This window comes from Lepisosteus platostomus, chromosome 4 (assembly GCF_059453375.1).
Source record: "Lepisosteus platostomus isolate fLepPlt1 chromosome 4, fLepPlt1.hap1, whole genome shotgun sequence".
Classification (NCBI taxonomy): Eukaryota; Metazoa; Chordata; class Actinopteri; order Semionotiformes; family Lepisosteidae; genus Lepisosteus; species Lepisosteus platostomus.
This window is the reverse complement of record NC_142614.1, coordinates 7,701,089-7,717,692: the sequence shown is the minus strand read 5'-3', so window position 1 is coordinate 7,717,692 and position 16,604 is coordinate 7,701,089. Positions and strand designations below refer to the sequence as shown.

Below are 16,604 nucleotides of genomic sequence, written 5' to 3'. Positions count from 1 at the left end.
CCCGAGGGCTGATGCCACTCTCCATGTGGGACACGGACTGGAGGGACGCATTACCCAAGCTACCCCAAACCAAGCGCTCCCTAGCCGTAATCCATCCACCCACCCACACCCACACACACACCCACACTACCTGCTTGAATATTTTAGATTTGAACATGATCAATATTGATGTCCGGCTGACCTTATAACACTAGCTTGGGTCTCTCAACGGGGCTTTCCTGCTGAACCACACTGATCCTGCTGAGAGGTTTTTGGCAAAGAAAGGAGCTACAACATGTGCAAACTCTAAAACATTTTTATAAAAAAAGACAATAAAAAATGTGAAAAGGATAATAAAATAGAAACCCGGTATAATCATAATGTATAATGAAAGAGTCAAATTTAACAAATGGGAACACTTTTCCTTTCGATGACAAAGATCTATAAGGAAAGGATTTTTTTTTCCTCACAGCTTTAAAAAAAAAGACCTTGATGGTTTACTAAGGTTTCTGTTTTACCAGGCTCTCTCAAGATTCTGAAGTGTTTTTCTTACTTTTATATGAACAGATGTATTTTTCTCTCCCTTTACAATCACCTGTGCCAGTTACACATTTAGGAATGAGGCAGGTCTAGGCACTGCCTTCTTCTGACTAATCCACAGCCCACTCCCATCTCCACTGCCTGCGATGACACTCTGCACAAAACGCACTGGATGGGCATCAAACAGTCTGGCCCAATGAGCCTTGCCAGTCTGAGAACAGACAAAGATCTGGCAAGGCCTGCGACCTTCCACCTTCCAGACCATGAAATTCCTCTTCCCTTTCATTCCAGCCTTCCCCAGCTGTCAGACCTTCTACCTGGTAAGGCTGCAAGCCAGGCAGGCTCTCAAGCACAGGCTGGCACTGGGCTGGCTGGACGCCAGCCACCGAAGCCACCTTGCTTCTCTCTTTCACAACGTCTCCCTCCCCAGCTCCAGCTCTGCCATCTAAGGCCAAAGAAAGGCTGGGGTCTGGCTGGCTGGCGTCACCGGACTCTCTCCCCAGACTCCCCCACACTCCTGCAGCCAGCTGATCACTTGTCACAGGCCAGTCCTCCAGCTCTGGGCAGCCAGCTGGCAGGGAATCCGGTTCTCTGGGTAAATGTGCTGCAAAGAAGATCGATTCCCCGTTTCCAGGCTCACTTGTGTCTCCGTCTCCGAATTCCTCAGGGCTCTCGGGGGCAGATCTTCCAGGCCCTTCCTCTAGAGGATAGCACAGGCCCCTGCCTTCCAGTTCCAGCAACGCGTGTACCGCCTCCATCTCCTCCTCAGAGTGCCCTCCTGACGTGCAAGACTCTGCTGCAGAGAAAAGGGTTGCGTCTGTGGGGGTCCGGGGCAGGTCATTCGCACCACATTCCGAATTGGGATACACTGTGGAATCTCCCAGTGGAATCTTGTCCTGCAGGGGAGAAAGCACGGGTTCCCCGGCATTCCTCTCTACAGGGAACTGATCATAATGGAGCCGCAGCAGGCTGGTGACCGCCTGGTCCTCCTCTGGGTTGAGCTGGACGATCCCGATCCGTCTCGACCCAACAGACTGTGGAGTTTCACGGGGACGCCATTTCCTATCCCAGGTCGGTTGTCCCAGTTGCCTGACGGGATGGGGTGCGGAGCTGAAGGGGTTGGGACCTGGAGGGGGTGCCTGGCATGCAGACATGATTGGTGGAGGCGTGTTGAGCTGGCAGCACTCAAGGACCTGTGTTGTGTGATGTAAGGGGCAGGGAAGAGGAGCTTGACACATCAGGTATCTCCTACAGTGACTGATGACCACCGTACAGAGCCAAATAATGCAGCTGTCCAGTTTACAAACCACTACAGCCTGCAACGGTCTCTCTATAAGCAGACATTCAGAGCACTGCTCTTCCTTTTTAGAGTGCAAAGCCCGCAACTCCCTTAAAATAGTTATTGTTGTGCAAAGCTAGGTTTGGAGTCAACCACAATTTTAAAAGAAATTTTGCACAAAACATGAATATTTTAAAAACCCTTTTTCTGGGAGTATGCTTACTATATTATTACATATATCATCTGAAGCAACCTTTTCATGCGACTTTAACATCCTGTACTCACTAATGCTTCACATGGCAAAATCAGATCGGTCATATGAACACACACTGAAACCACAGTAGAGAGGGGTCTACTGTATGGCACTGCATCATGTTGTACTGAAAATGCAGGGCTGCTCTGTTGTTGCACCAGGATCAACACCCATCCCCCCTTCCCAGCTGCCCCTCGTCTCAGCTGAGACTTTGGGGAGCTCTGTCTGTCTGATTCTCCTTAATCCCCAAGACCCGTGTCTAATTTCATCCCGGCAGGACAGAAGAAAATCTGAGCTGTCAATGCAACTATGACCACAGCTATTCCTGTGTTCAGCTCCTGGCACTTTTATTCTCCTTTGCCAAATCTCCTACCACACCTTACTCAAACCCTGTAGCTGGCGATACATGCCACTGCATCCCTCTCATGTGCTCAAATATACTTCTAATAAATTCAGTCCTGCAATGAAAAAGCTGATTCTGCAATAGACCTGTCCTGTACTGGAACAGGGGAAATGTTACACATTAGAGGAGCCATTTCTTTACTTAACTGGTTCCAATCTTAACCCCTTTGCTCTTCTTAGTACCACCATCCACAGTCTCCTCTATTGTTATTGATTGTTGTAATTGTGTCTTATCTTGTGTATTCTTCTTATTTATTGTTGTATTCTTCTTATTTATTGTTATTGTCATTCTGTAAAGCGCTTTGAGAAGCCACCTTTAAAGGCGCTATATAAAATAAAGTTTATTATTATTATTATTTCTTGAAAGGCCCCAGTGGCTTCAAAAACATAGGCGCTGGGTGTCTTGCTCCAGACTCCCACCACCCGCGGCATAAAGTAGCGATTCCTATTGTCTGACTTAAATGCTCGTCCTTAATGTTTTTACTTGGGTCTTCCGTTTTGTGTTTCACTGACTAATCTGAAGAATTTTGAATGAACCCTCCCCCCCAAATCCACTCACTTAAAAACAAAATTAAATCTGAGCCTAAAGTTAAAAAATAAACGATGCTGCTACTAATTGTACCATTTTAGAAGAATAAAAGTGTCCGTACTGAAGCACATAGATGGGAAGGCTTGTTTTTCCTCACACAGCGCTATTCCACAGACTGAACTGAAACAAAACAGGGGCCTTCTCAAAGCCGGCCTTGGAATTCACTCACTGGCCAAAATATAAGGAACCCCCCCAGGGACTGACATGTCAACACGGCGACCTTCAGTAGAAGGTATTGGAGGGCCTGGGAGCTGACTGTAAGCTTTACCCATTCCGCCGCCTTCTCAAGAGCAGGATGGCATTCCAGCTAGGAAAACATGATGGAAGCCAGTCTCTCACTCCTGAAGCCTGTGTGTGAGAATCTGCTCCTTTGACTGGGAATCCTGTTGATTTGCCCTGTCAGGAGCCCGCAAAGGAAGAAGAATACATCCATGGAAAAAGTGCCTATATGCTTACCTCTAGCTGAGACATGGTATTGCAGATCCGGCTCCCTGGAGGCAACATGGGGTCTGTGTAGTAGAAATCAGCTGGACACATTGCGGGCACTATAACCAAGAGACAGGGAGATGAGCATTAGCTGAAGGAGGAGGACTCTTTAGAGCAGTGGCCTGAATTAACAAAGCCAACACAGTAGCCTTGTGAAAATGAAACGGGATACACAAACTGGAAGACACAAGGGGAAGTTGAAACCAAAAACGGGGGGGGGGGGGATTCTTTACCCAAAGGGTGGTGGGGGTATGGAACAGCCACGCTGTCCAAGCCGATACCCCAGATTCTTTCAAGAAACAACTGCTTGAGATCCATGGATCAACACGCTATGGACTAACAGACGGGCCAGGCTCACAGAACAACCTCCTCACCGAAACACATGGGGTGAGGGAAACTACACTTAATTGCAAACAGGATGAGGATGGGGGGTGAAATGAAAGATACCGACGTGCGCCCACCACAGCCCAGATCCGAGCTTCCCTGCTCCCCTCTCCCTGGGGCTGGCAGGCTGGGGTTACCTGGCTGCCTGTCGGGGTGACCGCTGCGATTCCGAGCTCCGTGCACGGACCCCATGGCCACGTACAGCGAGTAGAAGGAAGGGTGAGGGAGAGTCCGCGATGAGAGGCAGGGCAGGACAGCCGGCCGCTGGACCTGAGGAAGCAGGAAGAGAAGAGCGTGCCACGCATTTAATGCGCTAGTCGCCCGGGACTCTGAGCACAGAGAGGGGGACTTCTGAAAAACCCCTCTAAAATCTGGCGCATTTCAGTACACGGGTCACCGCTTTCACGTACTGTTGCCAAGTTTTGAGGGGCCTGGGGAAAAAAAAAAAAGCGAGACTCCCATCACCCCTTGTCGTGCCGCTGACCCCCACGACCCCCACGACCCCCAGATACAGAGGTCACGCGGAAAAAGGTCAAGCAGACCTCAGGAAGGACTGTCAAAATGAACCCCCAAGCCCCGTCCCCACCCCCAGGACACACGGAAGATGAAGCTCAGGTCTGAAAACACGCTGTGGAGACCGTTACGTTATGCTTTCCACAGAGAGTTGTGGATGTCTGGCACAAACCATTCCAGGGAAAGCGACGGAGCTGCGGACAACCAAAGGAATGGCTAGATTCTTCAATAATCTACGGGTGTCCAAGTGACCACAACTGGTCAAATGGCAGACTCTGGTCATTGTAGCCATTCTCATGCCCTCGTGCTCACACAATAAAAGGGGGCATTCTGCAGACACCAGTACCTGCCGCATGTGAGTCGAGAGGCCAGCGAAGCCCTGGTCAGAGCCCCTCTTCAGCTCCCCAGAGTCCCCCAGGTGTCCCTCGCCAGCTGCTTCCCCATTGGCCTGCCTGTCAATCACCCTCCCAGCTGCCGTGGCAACAGGGGAAGTCATCCTCGCAACCGCTGAGCCCTCTTTAACAGCACCTTAAGAGCAGAAGCACAACAGAAACGGTTCTTTGAACACGGGCAACAGGATCCAAACCGTCATCCGCCTATTCTGGGAATGCATTTCCCTGGACAAGGCCCTTCAACTTAAAGTAATTCTCTTATCTCCCGTAAGGCTATTGTACCATTATCTCAGTCCATAATGTTTGTCTGTCCTTGTTGCATTGGACTGGGCTGTAAAACAAATTGCCCCCAGAGGATGATAAGGCTTGAACAGCTGAATTGGAAAGGGCACTGCCAACAAGGCTGAACACCCCAGACTGAAGAACAGGCCATGGGGCTCTACAAGCAAGACAACCATTCAAGGAATCGACTCCTTTGCTGGTTAATGGAATCACCCATTATTAACCATTTAAGCTCACCGCCTTCAAAGACAGCGAGACCCGGAAGGAGGAGATGAGTGGACTAGCTTTGTTTGGGGGGCCTCTCAGTTTTTTACAAAAAAAAACTCCCCAACTGGTGACAAACACTGTAACTGTGTTAAACTGCTCATGGGTTAAACCAGTTCATACTAATATATTCCAGTTAATGCCATTAGAAACCAGCTGATCATTTCTACAAGAACCAGCTGGAATGCCCATTAGGGTCCCACGCATTTGTAGCGGCAATGGCCCTTCAAAATGTGAGGAGAATCACAGCACCATTTTTTTTCTTTTTGCACGAATAAAACAATACAAAAAAAACAGCCTATGATATTTGGCATTTGACATAAACCAAGCTTTTTTTCTTTTCTTCAGAACAAGTAAAAGTGAAATGTGAGAAAGTGAAAAACACGTCAAAATCGGGATTAGTGAATTAATGGCGGCAAGAACGTCAGCAAAACGGCCGACAAGTTACTACGTTTCTGGAGGTACCGGTTCCTTCATTTACTTCGGTTTACTATACAACATAGTCAACCCTGAAGAAAGTCAATTGTTTTTTTTAGAAATAAAAGCGGAAACAGACACTTTTCTTACCTGAGTTGACGATTTTGGCAAAATTTGCAGCAGTCTCCGTATCCGCTTCCGATGAGTTACTGAGGAAGCGGCTGGACGTAAAGTCGAGAAATCATCTTTGCGCCTTCTCTTCAAGGTTAAATGTCACGAGGTCTTAAAAAAATAAGGACCTGAGATTTTCACGCAAAAGAAAACGCTGGTAACACGTACAAACGCATTGCTCGTATTGTTCGATTTGAATCTCGGCACAGACGAGGACATATCGCCCCCTATCGAAAGGAAACTTTCCCTGTGCATCGGCGGAGGGGAAGACTGGCGGATGCCAAACTTTATCTAATTTTAAGACCAGATGGATAACTCCAACAAATTTAATTTCGGTTATTTTATCATTTTTCCCCCTAATATTTGACTAAAACTGCATGTACATTATCTAGGATGAAATTCAGCAATAAATTAGAACATCGTTGATTCGTGTGATCGGTGTGTAGGCAAACGACCTGATGCATAGTGAATTGAAGCGATTCAACCAGAATCGCAGCGTAACACCAGCTTCCAACATTAAAGTTTACAGAAAAGATGAATTTGTATTTCCCGTTTAAAACCGCGTAATGCAACATTTCGGAATAGCTTTTCGGAAAGTGGCAGGACAGTCCGACATTTCAATAAAGTATTAATACATCTCTGAACGCGAAAGCACTGCAATAGTGGCTTTTTGCGATAATATAACGCCTCCTGCTTGTTTGAACAACAGCACTATAAAGCACGGCAGGTCAATTAAGATAAGATTTTAACCGGACTAGTTAAACCAGGACCAGACCCCCTTCTCCATTTACTGAAGTCCATTCCATCCCCCAGCTGACCCACCTCACATCTTTGAACAGTACTGCTGTAGAGCTCTACCTCTTCACCAGCACTAAACTGACTTTAGTCTGTTCCTTCCCTCCTGGACGCTGGGAACATGCTCAATGTGACAAGGGGATTTCATGAACATTGAAAACTTGCTTCAATTCCCAGAGCCTCTGCACACTAGTCTTGTGTAGGGGAGAGCTTAACAGTTTACCAAGTCAAAACACCATGCACATAAAATTACTCATTAAGCCCAGTAAAACCCTGGGAAAGAGGAAAGGATGGAGCATGAATATGTAGGCTGGCAACTTCAGCTACACCTTGTGCATCCACTCAGTGGGGAGAGGGGTAGATAACCAATTTGAATGGAGACCAGATTGTCCAGCCTTTTTTAGTTAGCACACCAATAATTCCTATAGCATTGGAGGGAGACTGCTCCACTTGCAAGACTAGCTGACCAGTTTTAATCCATGCAGAGAAATTTGGGTCTCAATTCTAGACAATAGGTGTGTAAAAACCACTTAAGGTCCCCACCCCATGCACAATGCTATGGACCTAATTGAAGAGGGTGGCTTATACACCTGAAGAATTCTACAGCCTGTGCAAGTTAATGCTTTCATTGCCTAAATATCCCCACATGAATAATGAAGTGAGCTCAGAAAATAAACCAGCCCTAGAAGTGGAAATGTTCAAAATTACATGTAGAGAAGCTGGTTAAAGCTTCCAATTCACTTACCTTAAAAAGCGAAGGTAAACTAATGCAGCAAAGGGTCTTACAATAGCCCACATCACTGCTGCAAATCAGGACTGCAGGGTAGGTATGATTACAAACCCAGGGATATGAAAACAGCATTAAGTCTCACAGCAGACAGAGCTAAAGTGGTTAGATACTTTATTAATTTCCATGAAGGAGACCACAGTTCTTGACATCTGCAATGTTCTTTGGAATGCACAGGACAAGGAAAATGTGTTGTTGAAAATGTGAAAAAGCAAAGCTAGCCTAGTGGAAGAGTGGCTCTGCCACCCATACACCATACAGAAAAAGTTACAATTTCACATGCACTGCAGGTGCTGAGTTCAGGGCCCATTAGAATGCCTAATTTTAGTCAGGTTTAATTCTCAGCACATGAGGCATTAAAGAACAAGGGGCTTGAACCTGTATACCAATTCTAGCCAAATCTTGAACTCCCTCCCCATGACAAGAAGATACAGAGGACACTGTTCAAACTCAATCATTTAATTTTAGAATACAAGGATATTTAATGTTTCATAGCAATGAAGAACATTGAAACAAGCAGCAGAACTCCAAAGACTGCTATGGCTACTCCTAAAACTGGCACATAATTCACTTCTGGCTCAGCACCTAGAAGAGAAAAAGATGTTAAAAATAGAAGCCAACTGCTTATGGAAAGTCAAAGAGTTTAAGCCAGTTACCTGTCAAGGCATCCTGTTGAACGTCACCTGACCAAGCAGCACCTAGAATAATAAAAAAAGCTTAGTCTGTCCAGTTATAGACATTACTTAAATCCAAAATGAAGAATACTTACCTCTTACAATCTGGGCTTGAGATGCAAAGGCAGCTCTGGGTCGTTTGACACCTAAAACGCAGAAAGCACCCAATAAGTTAATTATCTGGGAGTGCAAGCTTAGCGTCAATAATGAAGTTGCTCATGGGGAGGGAAAAAAAGTCCTTACGCGCCAAGGTGTCTGAAGCGATCAGAGAACCATAGCCTCGTGTTTTTGGGACAAACTCCCTATCCACAAAGACATCTCTGGTACCATTAATTGGGTAGTAGCAGCGGATGGTCAGCCTGGAAAACAATGTTCACATTTAGACAGTTTCTTGCAACACCAGGTGGCTAAATGCTCCCTGCTACAGCATAAGGAACTGAATTTAAAGGGCTATGGAAGTTAAGCACATTTTGCTTATGGCAGCAACCCTCACCAGGACAGTTACACTAATCGGAGGACATTTATCTAGGTTTGGTAGCATCACTGATCTACTTGCAAGTCAGCTTTAAAATGTGACCGAACAGGAGTCCCTCAACACTGCAAGTTGATTTCTCAGTCTAAGGTCACATTTTAGTTTATGCTCCATAAACCCAAAGGGTTAGTAGTCAAGGACTTTAAATCCAAGCTCCTTTCAGCCTTCACCTCAACTGTTCCACAGTAATGAAGAAAGTTGTAGCTTTTTTGGACAGCAGGTGCTTAGACCACTAAACAACCTCCCCCCCGACCCATGTAAGTTACCTATATTCAGTGTCCCTGGTGATGACGGGGGCATTGTAGGGGTACAACACCCGGGTGTATACCACCTCATTCTCATAGATCAGGTACTGGCCAGTAACCTGCATTTCAAAAAAATATGAATTGTTACTTTTTTTTTTTGAAGACTAGTGCAAAAGGAAGCATTCCTGGTAGCATGAAGGGATACTTGCATATCTCCTTGTGCCACAAGTGGACACACTGAAGTTGAACAGGGCCCTGGTGTCATCGGCCTCCTTGGGTCCACAGCTCTTGTCCAGCAACGTGGTCTTCTTGGGATCCACATAGGGCACAGGCACAGTAGTCGAGACCACTGCAGTCATAAAGCCATTGGGCATGCACACTGTTGGGGGGAGGAACATTGTTATAACCCAGAGTAGCACTTCAAATAAGTTGGATCACTTGAACTGCAGCAAGTTCAAACTTACCCAAGAGCTCCGTGGTTGAAAATAGACAGCGTATCCTAGTGGAGTTCACCACTTCCAGAGTCTTGTAATCCTTGACATTGATAGTAATGGAGGCGTAGAAATCTGTCAGGGAGACTTCCTTAAGGAGCCAAAGGAGAAGTTTTGTATAGGTGATCTATGCTTGGGTATGGGAGGTGAAATTCCAAGTAGTCCATCACCTTAGGTGACCTCAACTTAAGTGGACTGCTCCAGTGCACCAATGCTAGAACCCAATATTTGTCCTAGCTTTTTGGAAGCATGGATTTTGGGCACATCTTCAAAAGCAAGTCACACACAGACTACTCTATGGAGTTCGTGAACAACACTAGAAATACCTCATAAGAAAATCCAACAGCAAAAAGTGGAACCTCCAGGACCAGGGCCATGGAGCCATTCTGGAGAATGTAGCCCCGCTCTGCTGCCAGCTCAGTGGTGAGCTGATCCTCTCCAATGTAAAGGAGCCATATATTGTTCACTTCCTCTTTCTGCACAGTGAAGAGGATGCTCTGGTTCTTGCACACACCGGTGACCTCAGGAGGCACTAGAAGACAAGCAACAATATAGCGCTCTCATGCAGAATGAGACACTTGGTAAAAGTGATCAAGGGCAAGCAACTCACAGATGTCTTTGATGTCCTGGGTTACAGTTGCTGGATGATAATAGGGGTCATCCTCGGGGATTATGTTCAGGGTGTAGTTGATTTTCAGAGTATACCGGTTTACACCCTTGGAGATGTACTGAAAAGGGCAACAGTAATTTGTTTTAGCCCACAAGTTAGACAAGACACTAGCAATAAAAATCCATTTACTCCCTTGTACTGAAAAAAAAAAAGAGGACTTACATCTTTAATCACTATGGGGTCTTGGAAGGGGACCTTCAGCACATATGCATGGGTGCCATTAGGGTACTGAACCTCAGAGACTGGGAAGCCCCTGGCTTGGACTTGAGGCATAGTCAAGGGCACCCCATTAAGGTTGAGGGCCTTCAGCTCCACATCAGGATTGAAGATGCCCAGGTAGACTGTGAACATCTTCTCTTCTGGGATGGTCTCTGTGGACATTACATTTGAAGACTACATAGCATCTTGGCTTCCGTGCTGGTTCAACAGTCCAAGATAACAGATGAAAGTCATAACATTGCCAGGGAGCACGCCAAACTTTGATTTAGATCCCACCAGAGGAACCTTAATAGCCCATTCAGTTCATGAATGACAAAGTCTAATGTAAAGACTATAGCTAAATTAAGATCCTGAATTAATACTGCAGATGAGCAATCTTAAGATGCACAAGCCATGATAATCAAGTACCAATAACCCAAACAATTGCTCACTTACGGTCAATAGTGAAGGGTGTCTGGGGGATGAACGGGGTGCTCACTGGCACAAACATGCAGTGTTGCGTCACTTCATACTGGTCATCTGCCCACAGGTGCTCAAAGAACAAGTCAATGGAGTAACGCTGGTTGTAATGGTTGTCGATAACACGGCTCTGCAACAAGGTTGGCAATAGTGAGCATGAACAGAGGAAACAGGACATGTTCCACAGGAGCTCCATGTACTGTTCCAGAACCATTTACCTCCAGGTAACCTCCCACTGCCCCATAAGGGATGGAAATTTGCATCAGTTGCTTGACCAGCTCCAGCTTGTAGCCCCTCTGGTTCATGGTGCTCCTGTTCAATAGCTGACCACCCAGGCCCATTCCAATGCTCTTATCTTCAAAGCTGGATGGGTCCTGCACTAGAGGCAGCATGATTCTGGGGGTGCTCCAGATCAGGTAGGTACCATCAAAGGTACCAGGATCTGGAAGGTGGGGTAGCAAACAAGGATTCTTGCATGAAGAAATGGTAAGTAGTTAATTAACATAAGAGGGATTAAATGAGGCTAAATGGATATCCAGCTACTTGCCTTTAGTACAAGCAGCAGAGACATCTATTAATATCAGCATCCATTTCTGCTGGAAGAAGATTGTTGCATCAATAGCTTCTACCGTGACCCCATCCACCTGCAATTACAGAAAATTAGAGGAATGAAGCCCATGCATCTTAAGCAAGGTCATAGAATAAGCATTAGAACAAGCCTCTACCTTCAGGATCTCCGTTTTGCTCTTGTTGTAGGCACTTCTGAAAACTGCTCTGGAAGAGGTTGAGTTCACCATGTAACCAAGGCTAATGGCATAGGTGACATTCATAATCTGATCTGGTACCCCCGATTTCTGGAATGCAATCTGCCAGGTTGCCATTGCCTCACCAGGGCCTTGGAGCTGGATAGGAGAGGCGAGATTTAACATTTGCACAAGATACTCCTACAGATCCAATGCTTTTTTGCACTAATTGAATTAGTACCATCTTCAATACTTCAGCCACTTAAGCAAAAGTGCCCTCCACTAGCATGCAAAACTAACTTGACTCAGCCAAACCCTTAAGCATTTATTTGAATTACAAGATATGGTCATTCTAGGTCAGGTGCAGGGGGCTTGGCCTTTTTAAGGTTCTGACATAGCACTTTGAGAAGTCGCTTTAAAAAAAAACATGCTACACAAAATAGGCTATTACATAGGTGTCCCAACATAACCCTTTTTTAATAAGGGCTACAGTTGGTCAGCTTGTACTCCAAGGAAGGGTTATAGGTATAGGGTGCAGCATTTTTGAATTGTCAAATTAATTTGTTGAATGAGGCAAGAAGGCCTCTTGGAATTCCAAAGAATTGATAGAGGTTCCCGCAACAGGCAAAAGAAACTTACATTAAGCATAGTGACATTTGATGCAAGTGGGCCCTCCTGCTGAATCACAGGTACATCCCTTCCAACTGAAACCTTGGAGGGAAAAAAAAAGTCAGTGCTAATATGGACATCTTAGGTACAGCACTTACACTTCATTACATTAAAGTACTGTGGTACAGGATATCCAAGTTCTTTGCAGCCTTGTAGGGCAAGGTGTTAAAGGCCATAACAGTTACAGTAGCTTGTCTTAATATACATACATGCAATACAAGTTTTCTGCATACTGTTCTAGTTTGTTCTTTGCATGTCCAGACTGTGAGCAACTTTTAGTGCACACCTCACTGTACTGATTGTATTGTACTATTATTGTCATTCATTACACTGTGGCTGTGTTGTCTGTGTAAAGCCACTGTTGCACTGCAACCAATAAAGGATCTATCTTGTCTTGTAGTGAACTATTAAATGCCTGCAAGCCTTGGGTGACCTGGACAAACCTCAACAGCACAACAGGTGAAGACTCAAGGTGCTTCTCCCTTCGAGATGAACCACAGCAGGACATTACCTCCATGTAGTTCTCCTCACAGACCACCTCACGGGGCTTCCAGGGCAGAAGCAAGCTGCAGGTGATGGCAGAAGGGAAGACCGTCGCCCTGCCGGACTCATCCCGCGTTACAAACTGGTAGCTCAGGGTAAACGTCTGATCATTCTGTGGATAAATTCAGAGGCCATGAATGGGGAAATGTTGTAGATGCCCAAGAAACCACATTAACAGCACTGGAGATAGAAATGCTGCATTAGAGTTTTACTTAGTTAAATCATAGCATGGAAGCATGACAAAAAGAAAGTGGGGGTATTTCCAGCTGCATTTATAACTATAGCTGGCTTACTACCCAACTAAATTAGGTCCTTAGAGCTTTCTTAGGAAAGATCAATACTTCAAGATGCCGCAATAACTTCTACAGTCCTGTTGCACCCCCCTTTTTTTTTAAAGGCAAAAAAAATGCATCACACCAGCCCACAATACCTACACAGGCCCACTCCAACCACACAGCTATGGGCACCTCCTTGCAGGACAGCTTACCACATTCACCACATGACAGGCAAAGAAAGAGGCCCTGAAGATCAGCCGGCCAGTGAGGTTGAAACTGCTGTGAGTGAAGCCGCATTGAGCAGCATAGGTCTCATCAAGGACCTGGACCACCTGCCCATCTGAGGGGGGGGAAGAAAAAGTTAGTTACTCCTGGCCTGGCACCAGCTGAAGGTGGCCTTGGCAGAGTCCAGTAATAACCCCCAATAAATTGGGTTCCAACTTACCCACAACATTAAAGTCATAGTCTAGTCCTGCAAAGCCACTGTCCACGGACACCCAGAAGTAGCGGTCCCGACACTCGGACACAATGGCACCTGCTCAAGATGGGAGACAGCTGTTCTCTACACTCAGCAGGGGGGCAGAGTGGGGTGGTCTCCAGGCCTGATACCATGGAGAATCCCCTCACACCACCTAAACCTCAACTTACCACAGATATGTAGGCAGACCTGTTAGGGGTCATTAGAGGTCAAGGATAAATGTACAGTGTATACCCCCACCCAACCAGTCTGAAGCTTAGTTAAAATCTGAATGCCCAGCTCACTTTAGTGTTGAAACAGACATTCATAAGCAGGACTTCTACCAGGCCAGCAAGAATGAAATTCCCCACCATGAGTATTCCCTCTTACAGGCATCCATCTGCTTGCAACAGAGTTTAGATGTACCGATTAGCTTTTCACCAGGCACCACAGTAATTCAGGGGGGGATTACCTGGAGGCGGATCAGCTGCCGTCACTCCTGTAGAGAGGCTTGCGTACAGCATAACGACTCTAGGAAGGGGAAAAAAAAAAAAAAAGGTATTTAGCGCCAGAGAAAAAGGCTGAGGCAGAGACCGCAGATCTCAACCTCCTCCATTACTTTCAATAAAAAACGCGTTTCAGACTAGACAAACACTCCAAGACCAACAGGCGGTAAAAAGTAAGGAACGCAGCTCAATAACCCACTCACCCTATAAGGAGCTCAAAACTCCCCGCCATTCTCCTATTGACTGATCGAGGAGGGGAAAATGCCGCCACCAACATCTTAAAACCTAAAAACCACATGCCACGCGCTACGTAGAAAAGCAGTCAGGAGTTGCTTGGAGGAGGTCGGTCGCTCCGCGTATTTCAGACGGACACAATCGCCGTGCGCCCAATGGGAAACGCGCACCTGGGTCTGGTTGCCATGACACTTAATTGCCACAATCTTTAGCTCGTGTGGCGTTCATCACGATTAATTCAATCAAACGAATGAAAGGTGCGCTAGTTTTGGGGGAAACTGTCTCAGCACCGCGGCACCAGTAGCGTCGATAGCATCCTCAAGGAGTAAAAAGACGACTCTGTTTTTAGTGTTTCGGAACAGGGGTGCCCCATGCTGTCCTGGGATCCCCAAACCTGCTGTTTTTCACTGCAGCGGAACTTTTTACGTGAATGAATCCGTATCTGAACCACCACGTCGCTTGGTTTGAACCTTTGCGAGGTTGTTGTGGACGCGATATTGTTTTAAAGTGAGATTAAAATCCAGTTAAAAGACCTATTATTAGGACTAAGGATTAAGGGTTGAAGGTATTAATTGAGCACTCGGTAGAAAACGAAACCAGCTAGCGTGTGGGTCGCCAGGGCCAGAGCAGCTGGGAATCCCTGCTTCAAAATACCACATTGTAGTCGCCTGGCACAGCGTTCTGTGGAAATTATTATTATTGTTAATAATAATAAGCATTACACTTATATCGTGCTTTTCTGGACACTCCACTCAAAGCTCTTTACTGGATGACCACCTGGATGATGTGACAGCAGCCAGAGAGCACCAGTACGCTCCCCACACACCAGCTCTCAGTGGGGAGGAGAGCAGAGTGATGAAGCCAGTTCATAGTTGGGGATATTGTTTTAAGATAATCGCTAAACGCAATTACAAATGGTTACTAATGCATTTGGTAGACAACTTTACCCGAAGAACGATATATATACAGTATGTAACTTTAGGGCTTGTGCGAAGGTGGTTAAACACTCAGCCTGTGAGAATGGAAACAGGATGGAGACGGATATGCTCTGTGCAGGTTATGGCTGAGCAGTCACATTTACACCGCCCCCCCCCTCTTCCTCATCTCTCCCCTTTTCCCAGTCCCGGTGTCCCATAACCAATCGGCAAACACAGAAAGGCATGTTTAGGTGAACCTACAGTATCTACGAACTGAAATAAGAGAAATCTATATGACTCAAGAATATTTTAAACTGCATAACTGAATAAAACATCAATAACACAGGTCATCAGCTTATACAATGAACCATTGTTTGACGGACTAATATGGTAATATGGGGGAAGGGGTGTCCGTTTAGAAGGATTTGTTTACACAGTTTTTTTCCAGGGTAATTGCCTAATTTACTTTAAGTAACTTTTTTCCAACCCCATGTGAGAATGTGTGCTTACTGGATCTAAAAACTGCAAATAATGGAAATTGTTCCCGTGCCTGATATCATAAACACACAAGTTCTTTATTTAATGTATCGTATATATATTGTATACCTTTCGATAAGCCACATGAAACACAACACCGATCGTGAGCAATTAACCAATTAACCACTAAAGACCACCACTGATATCCCTGAATTTCAAACTTATGAAGTGATCATTTTATTTTATTTTTATTATTTGTGCATTTCACCCTTGTTTCGGGGAACACTCTGTTTTTCTCATTTTACAGACAGAATTCCCCTTCAGCAGATTTTGTTAGTTTAAAACTAAATCTGACAAACCAGGGATTTACTCTATATATGATTATTATATGTACAGTAAAACATGACTGTATATATGCAATGAAGTATTTAACAGAGAACATAACATCAGTAGCCAGTAGCCATATCACTCTGCAGCTCACAACTGGCAGCCCACTGAAACTAAGCAGGTGTGAGTCTGGTCAGTACCTGGACGGGAGACCTTCTGGGAAAAACTAAGGTTGCTGCTGGAAGAGGTGTTAGTGGGGCCAGCAGGGGGCGCTCACCCTGTGGTCCATGTGGGTCCTAATGCCCCAGTATAGTGACAGGGACACTATACTGTAAACAGGTGCTGTCCTTTGGATGAGATGTAAAACTGAGGTCCTGACATTCTGTGGTCATTAGAAAATCCCAGGGTGCTTCTCAAAAAGAGGAGGGGTGTAACCCCGGCGTCCTGGCCAAATTTCCCATTGGCCCTTACCAATCACGGCCTCCTAATAATCCCCATTTCTGAACTGGCTTCATCACTCTGTTCTCCTCCCCACTGAGAGCTGGTGTGTGGTGAGTGTTCTGGCGCACTATGGCTGCCGTCGCATCATCCAGGTGGGGCTGCAAGTTGGTGGTGGTGGAGGGGAGTCCCCAT

General features: G+C 45.9%; 2 protein-coding genes across 4 annotated transcripts; both read right to left on the bottom strand.

The window, feature by feature from the left end:
• Positions 1-280: 280 nt before the first annotated feature.
• Positions 281-6,176, bottom strand: LOC148672372 (uncharacterized). Of its 2 annotated transcripts, XM_088628062.1 has the most exons (6): positions 5,931-6,176; positions 4,772-4,953; positions 4,050-4,182; positions 3,499-3,587; positions 915-1,712; positions 281-881 (listed from the first exon to the last, which is right to left on the bottom strand). In XM_088628062.1, the coding sequence occupies exons 2-6, from the start codon at positions 4,919-4,921 to the stop codon at positions 699-701; spliced, it is 1,353 nt and encodes a 450-aa protein (XP_088484188.1). In that variant the 5' UTR covers positions 4,922-4,953; positions 5,931-6,176; the 3' UTR covers positions 281-698. The 2 variants fall into 2 exon arrangements, with proteins under 2 accessions (XP_088484188.1, XP_088484187.1); XM_088628061.1 differs by having other exon boundaries at positions 281-1,712.
• A 1,796-nt stretch (positions 6,177-7,972) lies between these two features.
• Positions 7,973-14,358, bottom strand: LOC148672371 (uncharacterized). 2 transcript variants are annotated; one of them, XM_088628047.1, is made up of 20 exons: positions 14,220-14,358; positions 13,983-14,041; positions 13,499-13,591; positions 13,266-13,393; positions 12,747-12,890; positions 12,206-12,277; positions 11,549-11,725; positions 11,371-11,467; positions 11,042-11,265; positions 10,800-10,953; positions 10,308-10,516; positions 10,086-10,203; positions 9,802-10,007; positions 9,449-9,566; positions 9,194-9,363; positions 9,006-9,103; positions 8,451-8,566; positions 8,303-8,353; positions 8,190-8,231; positions 7,973-8,118 (listed from the first exon to the last, which is right to left on the bottom strand). In XM_088628047.1, exons 1-20 carry the CDS (start codon positions 14,312-14,314, stop codon positions 8,015-8,017), a joined length of 2,475 nt encoding a protein of 824 aa, XP_088484173.1. In that variant the 5' UTR covers positions 14,315-14,358; the 3' UTR covers positions 7,973-8,014. The 2 variants fall into 2 exon arrangements, with proteins under 2 accessions (XP_088484173.1, XP_088484174.1); XM_088628048.1 differs by having other exon boundaries at positions 13,499-13,588.
• Positions 14,359-16,604: the final 2,246 nt, after the last annotated feature.

Excerpts from the sequence above, each read along its gene's own strand:
- LOC148672372 (XM_088628061.1), bottom strand. The coding sequence starts at position 4,921 with ATGACTTCCCCTGTTGCCACGGCAGCTGGGAGGGTGATTGACAGGCAG. Across the intron at positions 3,588-4,049 it reads TCACCCCGACAGGCAGCCAG|TGCCCGCAATGTGTCCAGCT; the intron begins GTAACCCCAGCC and ends TCTTGGTTATAG. Across the intron at positions 1,713-3,498 it reads ATACCATGTCTCAGCTAGAG|GTCCTTGAGTGCTGCCAGCT; the intron begins GTAAGCATATAG and ends CACACAACACAG.
- LOC148672371 (XM_088628047.1), bottom strand. The coding sequence starts at position 14,314 with ATGTGGTTTTTAGGTTTTAAGATGTTGGTGGCGGCATTTTCCCCTCCT. Across the intron at positions 12,891-13,265 it reads CCTGTCATGTGGTGAATGTG|AATGATCAGACGTTTACCCT; the intron begins GTAAGCTGTCCT and ends ATTTATCCACAG. Across the intron at positions 8,119-8,189 it reads TCAACAGGATGCCTTGACAG|GTGCTGAGCCAGAAGTGAAT; the intron begins GTAACTGGCTTA and ends TTTCTCTTCTAG.